Raw genomic sequence first — 8,144 nt, 5'->3', positions numbered from 1 at the left:
GGGAGAGAATAGCGAGGCTTTGCTGTCGCCTGGGCTATTTGTGTGCCCGCAGCTGCTGCAGAGGGCGAGGACAGTGTTTCAGGAGTCACAGGGGTAGTGACAGTGGAAGGCTTAAAATTGGCAAAGGCAAGCTCCAACAGATTCCTACTGCCTTGCAGTTTGTGAGGTCTGGTCCTGGTTCAGGCATTGGGCACCTGTGGCCTTGGGTAAATCACTTTGTCTGTTTCAAAGGGTGGGTGAGTTTCTCTGGGAGGGTTCAGTAAGGGGAAGCTGAGAAATGCAGTACCACAGTTGAGGAAAATAGATATTTATTATAACACCTCTTTCCCCCCCTGTTAAAGTTTTTTACTTATATTTAGCCATGCTAAATGTGAGTTTTTCTTTTCAGTATACTCACTGCTTTGAAACAACACACTCTTCAGATTACAACAAGGGAAAGCATCAGAGAATAAAAAGTATGTGCACAGAACTACAACATAGTCTGTTGGATCTGTAGTGTAGCTAAAGAGAAGCTTCTGAATTACATTTGTGCTTAGAGATGACAGAATTGTTTTCTGTCATTTTCTCATTGTTGAGTTGTGCTCCTGTGCCACCACAGAACAGGTATTTCCAGTCATTCAGGGAGTGGTATTTGCATTTCAAGTGTTCTTGTCTAGCTAACCTCATCATGTTTATCCCCAAGGAGCTCTCACTCAAAATTGCCATTTCTTGCTCCTGAGTTTGAGCCTAACAAAACCTTGCTCTACAGAAAAGATTTCCCTCAGCTGCACTTTCTGGATATATTCTTACTATTTTGCACTTACTTCCTCAAGTTTTTTTGTGTTTATTCTTTTAGGATTTGAATGAGAACCTCACTGGTTTCCCTGAGTTGAAACCTCTTTCATTCAACTGAACTACTCAGTCCTGCTACACGGTAGACTGCAGGCCTCAATATGGCAGCATTTTTTTTGCTTGTGTTCCACATTCAGAGAAGGAACAAGAAGGATGCAGGAAAAGCAACAGAGATGGAGAGAAGTCTGCAGACTTCTGTCTTCAGAAAAAGAGGAGATCCGTCTGCTAGCAGTCCTACAAGGATATCCTTCAAGCAAAAAGACCTGTCACACATGAAACCCAAATATAGCATCATGTGAAAAATGTTCTTCCTGCTTTCTACGATGTCTTGTTTGTAACCTGTGTGTGTTTCTGTTGATTGCTTTGTGTGCAGAGATGACTGCAAGGCACCAGTCACCCTGCGCCTCGTCAGTCAAGACCAACTAACGCCTTACCTGCAAGAGCTTATTAGAACCAGCTAATAGGAGACACTAGACCTTGGCAATTAGGTGGGGTTTGGGGTATTTCACAATGACCCCACATCACTGAGTGCTCATTTTATTTTTCTCACTTAAAGCCATGGAAGAAGGATGCCCTCTCAGTTCATCTGGGATTTAAACTGATGCCTTCTAATATAACTTTTGTCTTAGCATGTATAAGGAACACGGGAAACAGGTCAGGTCATAACTGAGTCTGATGATCTGTGCGACACATCTATGGCATTCTGTCCTTTTTGGAGATGAATTTTAGAAATTCAATTCCAGTAATACAGACTTTCCTTTATGCTCATATCCCTTTGAAGAGAGGTGCTAAGCAGATGATGACACCTGAGAAGGACTTAATAGTGTTTTGTACCACTCAACAATGTTAGCATAAATCAGATTAATGCTGCAGACATCAGATCTTGTTCATTATTTGAAGGGCACTGACAACATAGTTTCAAAGTGATGTGATTTGCACCATGAGAGCAGGATGGTATTCTCCTCTCTGGATATATCTGTGTTTACGACAGCTATGCAGTTTTCATCTGCAACTACTCAGAATTGGTTGCAGCACTTGGATATTTGTCTGTAACATGAGTCATTCTAGAGATTTAAGATAAAGTTGTCTTCCATTCAGTTGTTATCTAATACCCACACTTCGAATGGGTTTCAATTGTCAAGAAGTTGTTTTACCAGTCTAATCTCCACTGGAGAAACTTTTCTGTTGCTTGTGAAACACTCTGAAATCCTTTGGCAACAGTGGAGGTAAAGGCTCATGCAATTAGATGTTTGCAAAACATTGGAGTACACAAAGTGAAACTAGCAAAGTGTTTCTGAACACCAAGACAAGCTCTCCTGGATGCACCTACCACTCAAGCGGTAAGCAAGAATAGTACCAGGCATGTTTCCCTGCACAGCAACCTTACACAGCTTCCTTGGCCCACTTCCCTTGTCCGCAGTGCTCAAAACAAAAAAATACAATCTGCTTATTCATGTTTTATTTGTTAGTAAACTTACTCAGCATAAATAATAAGAATAGCCATTCAGTATAGCTGGCATCTGATGAAAAGTGCTCTTGAATGGCCCCCCACGGTGCCTTTAAATAGCAGCCTACTTCCTTTGGGCTCCTGCAATGGCAGGCTTCTCTTCACGCGTGATAGGGATAGTGCGCTCAGGGACATCGCTTTGTTTCCTCGGTGCGCTCACCGTCAGGACACCATCCAGAGAGAGTGATGAGGTTATGGTCAGAGGGTCCACGTCATCTGGAATCCTGTATTTCCTGTTGAACTCCCTGGCAATAAAGCCATGCTCATCCTTCAAAAGGAGAAGAGAAGGAACAGCCCTGATTAGAAATGTTCACTCAGTTCCACCTAAACCATGGGCCCTTTGCATAAAGTCTGAGATCAGGAAGCTGCAGCTCTCAAAGGAAGACTTTCCAGAAAGTTAAAAGAGTTTTTATTATGAGATCGCCTTTTTAAAGAGCCAAGACCAGCTGAAGTGAGACGCTGCCCTGCCTAGGCTGCAGGTGCCTGCAGGTACACCCTTTACAGGAGGAGGCTTTATGTTCCAGCTCTTGTGCCAGCCAGAGACTGGCTTCATTGCACAGTGCTGTGCTGTCATTCCTAAGATGCAGCAGCTAGACCTACATGCAGTGCCAACCACGCCTGTTACTGAGCGTCTCCAGAGCTCTAGGCATACACAGCTTTCTAGTGAGCTGATCTCTGCTATAGTGCTCGATTATTTTCTTAGCCAAAAACAATTTGCAGAAGCTATGTCAGAATTACAGGCTTCTACCAGGTACAAGTAATGCTGTTATTTCCTGAGATCTGTGCTCCCAGAAGCTCTTAGAGCTGACAATTCCAGTGACATAGCTACTTTATCATGCGGATTCTTTTCCTTCTGGCAAGGATGGGGGGTGGGTGGGAAGGAGATGGGGACTGGCAAACCCTGTTACATACAGCTTTGGACATGGATTTTGACCTCTGTCTGCCCAGTTACCACACAGGTCTCCAGTGCCAGCAACAAGTGGGACGACTGACAGCAGAACACAGCCTTTAAGGATTACAGACTGATAGATGGGTCTTTTTCAGGAAGAGGTAGCCTCATGGTAACAGAACAGGGCAATGCACTGATTCATTATGTGATTTAATTATTACAGTTTGTTGTTAGCTTATTGAATGCCTCTTCCCAGAAAGAGAGAGGCCCAGAAATGCCCATTTCAAAGATGATTTTCCAGTTCAGTTCACAGTTCATGTAACATCAGCAATAAAACTCTACCCTGTTGCTGCCCAGTCTGGGATCAGCTGGAGGGGGGTTGCATGAAGCATCTTCCATTAGCATTGGTTGATAAGAAACATTAGAAGTATTTGAGATGAGCACAGGAAAGGATTGTTTTGCAGTCTCCTTGTTTAACCGTAGATGAGGAAGTTCACACTGACTCTATCAGTGGCACAGTTAAAGTAGAAGTACCTGGCGCTCCTCATGTTTCCCGTGAATTTCTATCATGTCCCCAAGCACCTTCACTTTTAGCTCCTCAGGGGAGAAATGCTTCACATCAAGATTTACAGAAAATTTGTCCTTCTCCAGTCGCATCTGCAAAACAAGGAGGTGACTTCAGAAAAGAGCAGGTGAGGGTTTCAGTGTAAAAAGGCTCTCGGAATATAGCAATTCAAGAGTCAAACTGGTATCTACACATGCACTGTCTGATCTTCATTTGATCCTGGGATTCTGATCTGGGTGGCTTGTCCCTTGCTGGCCATCACTACAGTATCTAAAACGTGAATGCTTTCTCTTGATCACGTGAGATAAATGTCTTCCTTGAGAGTGAGGAAGAGAATCTCTTAATCTGAATTTGCTAAAACTGACTCTTCAGTTGGCATACAGGTTTCACATCCAATTCTTTTTACAGAACGTCTGGAGGTTTCCAATTTCTGTGACTGGATTTTGCAAAACCTTTCAAGCAAAAGAAACCCTGACTGTGCAGCTGACTGCAGCTCACCTGCAGGCTTGCAGGCTTTCCCCTGCATCATCACTCTTTAGCAACCAAAATAACGGGTGAGCAGTACTGCCTCACTGCTCACATCTGTTATCTGAGCAGCAGGACTTCTGCCGAAACTTTGAGTCACCTGCTGCTAATCTCACCTCCTTTCCTTCCATATTGCACTTTATTGCCTCTAACAAATACTGCTTTTTGCTGCTTCCTGAGGTTGAATTTGCATTTTCTGCCTGTCTGAGGCATGTTTGTGGGACTTTGCTATATGAGCTGGCTGTCTCTGTCTTCCTGCTGTATTCGTGGTCAGGGGGCATGGGAGCATCCTGCAGCTCTGCTCTGGGATGTGGAGGCAGCCTCTGTGCCAGCTCTAGGCTTACTGGTTTCCGCAGTTTGACCTGGGAGTCTAAGTGCTTTCTCCTCCTTCTAGATTATTTGTGAAGATTTCTCCACTGAGATAGTCAGACGTTGTTATCTGTGGTGCTTATTATGGCTGCATCAGTGGACAGCCAGACCCAGGTCACTAAATCAAGGGAAACATTATGCAAAGATTAAAAAAATACTTTCCTCTCACTCCTTTGGCTTAGAATAGCTTAAATAAGACAGTTGACTCACAGAACAGGCAAGGTTGTTTGAACTGCATGCCTCTTGGCTCAGGCCCTGAAGCAAACAGATGGATGCTTCATGATCCTTTGGGTCCTGTATCTTACCTAAAATACTGCTCTCCTCAGCAGTGACTCTTTAAAATAGGCCCCTTTTTCCTCAGCAACCGTGAGCTCCCACATTGCCTGGCATGAGGATCCCACTATCCCTGCCCACTACCCCGTGCTGTTTGCATCTCAGAAGGGAGTGGGATTGAAAGTTTTGCAGAGCAGACAGGGAAATTAGGCTTCCTCCTTTTTTCCATCAGCTCTTGCAGTCATTTCCCGCACACACTCAGCTCAGTTTGCCTCTATTCCCAACACTATGGCAATACTTACTCTCAGTCACAAATGATTAGCAGAGCATGCAGATGTTCTTGCCTAATGCAGAGGAGCAGAGGCACAATCACAGCACCCTTTTCCCCAGCCTTTTCCTAATAACCACCTTCAAGCAGCTTCCAAGCTCTCGGCTTTCATGGGTATCCAGCTCCGGACCCATCAGGATGTGCACACAGCGATAACAAAGAGTATTAAGAAGGGAAGGTTACCTCAGAGAGTCCCGTCTCTAGCCAACTGGGCATCCGAAGAATGGGGGATCTCATCAGGAACGGACTGAGGCTGGGGGAAGCAGGGAGCAGCTCTGACTCCTGCAGGTGCTCTCCAAAAATCTGGTCAAAGATACGGCTCGGTGCCAACCAAGATAAGAGGGGTCTGCGAATCAGGGGGTTATGAATGGTGATATCCATTGGAGTGCGCCGGAGGAGCCTGGCAAACAACTGTACTGCAGTGCTGTGCCCGGAGCGGGGGACAGCTTTATACCCGTGCAGCTGGCCTGGCCTTCCCCCCCGCCTGAGGCCTCTTGAACAGTGGTGTCAGGGATTTTATTGTCCCACTCCTGGGCTGGTCCCTTCAGCGGTGCCCAGTAGCTGTCTCAGGGATTTGAACACGCTGCTGAGGAGGAGGGGGAAGGGGAGAAGAAGAAAAGGAGCCTAATGGGCCAGCAAGAAGCCAAACTGCCCAGCCGCCCGCCCTGCTCCCCACGTGCTGTTTATCTGCAGAGTCCCAGGCAGGCTTGGCGGATGTTCCCAGCTGCTTTGGATGCCAGCAGGATCAATGCAGCTCCTATCTTTGGCTCCCAGGGAAAATGACAAGGGGCCGTTGTTCCCACTGCCAGCACTGAGACTTCAGCTCCCCACATCACCCACCAGTCTAGGAAGAGACTAGAGAGTTCCTTTGCCTCCCCTTAAGGCAAAGGAAGCCACAGGCCTGCTTTAGTCAGAGGTCTGGAAAGATCCCAGGAGGTCTTTGCTGAGATACCCCCAGCAGCACGGCTCTCTGCAGCCCAGTAAGCCCCACTGCCTTAGTGCAGACCCACCGGTGTGCATGTGAATGAAGGATGGCTTTCTCCACAGCACTTCAGCCCAACACCTCTCATCCTTTGCCCACTGCAGAAACCACTTTGCTGGAGAGAGCAGAAAAGCCAGACACTCTGCAACCTCAGGGTATTCCAGAGGGCTGTGAGCCGAGATAAACCAGGCATGCCAATGGCCTCCATGGTGCTGCGCTGCAACATGCCTTCTCAGGGATGCAGGCTGCCTCTGTGTGCCCCTGAAGTAAGCTGATTTCCTGTAATTATGTTCCTAATACATCTTAATTCACACATTTATTTTAATTCCTGCCCTGCCTATGAACCTAAATCACAGGAATGGACTCAGCCTAGCAACTGTCCTTAAAGGGCAAGAGACAGTCTCTGCTTCTGAGAGCTCGCAACTTAAATGCAATTACTGTCTCTGAGGCACATCATTCTTACTGCTAGCACCACCAGACCCTTGCAAAAGGGTCTGACCCTCTTCCTCTCAGCTTGCCTGCAAGAATAGGGAGCAGAATTTGCTCTGTGCAAGCTCAGGCCATAAATTCACCATTACATCAACAGCAGTGCACCTGCTCTCTCATACTGCAGGGATATGGAGTCAAGTATGGTTTCAGGGTACAAGGAGATTAACTGGGCACTAATTTCCCCATGCCCCAGTTCAATAAAACTGGATCTATGCCAGCTTCATATCCCTGGCTAAATTGTGATCTCTGGCACGGGCATTTCTCCATGTTTCATTACATTGTGCCAAAGCCTTAGCCAGGGGACAGTCTGGGCAGCCAGCGCTTGCAGCAGCACAGTTCGGGATGTGGATCCTGTCTGCTTAACTACTTGCAGCACTTCACCACTCACAGGAACAAAAGGCTTGAGCCATCCACTCAGCTTCTCGGAAAATCAAGCTCCTTTGTGCAGGGAACAGGAGGGACTGATTTGGGCCCTAAGCTCACAGTGGGGTGATGGGTGTGATAGTGACTTCGCATGATTTTGCATGACCTGAGCAAGCACCAGCCAGCAGTAGCTACTGCCCCATCCCCACCGGGTGCTTCAAGGCCAGCAGACCCAGTGTCAGGGACTCCCTAAACCCGCTTGCAATGAGCCTTCTTGCTGGCCCTTGCCTTTGGGAGCACCACAGGCAGCAGACCCTGGGGTCTGTCCTGTTTTCTCCTACTTCAGTCTCCCTCAGCTCACCTCTGTGCCTCCACGCTGTATTTGGCTGCCTATTTGCCTCCTGTACCCTCTGCCCAAGGAGGGGATCTCAGAGGCTGGGAGGAGGAGCGGGATTTTCCCGAGGCGTTCCTGGCTGCGGGCAGTGCCTGCACTCCCTGCTGGAATGCAGTGAGAAGCTTCCCTCGTCACCCTGGCGAGGCATCCTGGGGCCTGTGCGCGTGGCTATTTTGGTCCAACTTTTTATCACACACTCCTCCCTGTGGAATTCGCCCAATTAAAACCTTGCAATCTGCAGCCTTCACTCTCAGAGGCAGTGAGGGCTTGGAAGGTCCCCTTCCCAGGCACACCATGGCTGCACGGACTGTCCCCCACGCCTACCCCATGAGTTCGGAGTACGAGTTTGCCAACCCTAGCAAGATCTACGACCAGAACTTTGGAGAAGGTAAGAAAGGAGATGGGATTTCTCCAGCACCTTTCTCTCCTCTGGTGCAGGAGGGCTGGTGGAGCCCCCCTGGGGAGACTGAGCTCCAGAGCAGGCCAGGGAAGTTGGAGCCAAGGAACTTTGAGCATAAGAACCCAGGGGGAATAGCCAGGGAACAGCCAGGGTCTCTCTGTTCAGGTCCACTTCCTCCATCCATGCCTACTGCTGTGTCTCCTGTCCCTCCCTCATGCCCCCAGTGGCC

General features: G+C 47.8%; 3 protein-coding genes across 3 annotated transcripts in view; 1 reads left to right on the top strand and 2 right to left on the bottom strand.

The window, feature by feature from the left end:
• Window positions 1–2,195, bottom strand: part of FDXACB1 (ferredoxin-fold anticodon binding domain containing 1) — a 6,411-nt gene extending 4,216 nt beyond the window's left edge. Inside the window, exon 1 of the mRNA XM_035893928.1 lies at window positions 2,162–2,195. Coding sequence (XP_035749821.1) covers window positions 2,162–2,195 — 34 coding nt within the window. The remainder of the gene's footprint in view (window positions 1–2,161) is intronic.
• A 207-nt stretch (window positions 2,196–2,402) lies between these two features.
• CRYAB (crystallin alpha B) lies at window positions 2,403–5,668 on the bottom strand. Its single transcript, XM_009638415.2, has 3 exons — window positions 5,471–5,668; window positions 3,762–3,884; window positions 2,403–2,606 (listed from the first exon to the last, which is right to left on the bottom strand). The coding sequence occupies exons 1-3, from the start codon at window positions 5,666–5,668 to the stop codon at window positions 2,403–2,405; spliced, it is 525 nt and encodes a 174-aa protein (XP_009636710.1).
• A 2,141-nt stretch (window positions 5,669–7,809) lies between these two features.
• The window catches only part of HSPB2 (heat shock protein family B (small) member 2), a 1,319-nt gene continuing 984 nt past the window's right edge, over window positions 7,810–8,144 (top strand). The window contains exon 1 of the mRNA XM_009638414.2: window positions 7,810–7,903. Coding sequence (XP_009636709.1) covers window positions 7,810–7,903 — 94 coding nt within the window. The remainder of the gene's footprint in view (window positions 7,904–8,144) is intronic.

This window comes from Egretta garzetta, unplaced genomic scaffold (assembly GCF_000687185.1).
Source record: "Egretta garzetta isolate BGI_Z169 unplaced genomic scaffold, ASM68718v1 scaffold365, whole genome shotgun sequence".
Classification (NCBI taxonomy): Eukaryota; Metazoa; Chordata; class Aves; order Pelecaniformes; family Ardeidae; genus Egretta; species Egretta garzetta.
The sequence above is the reverse complement of the archived record's forward strand: the minus strand, read 5'-3'. Positions and strand labels throughout refer to the sequence as shown.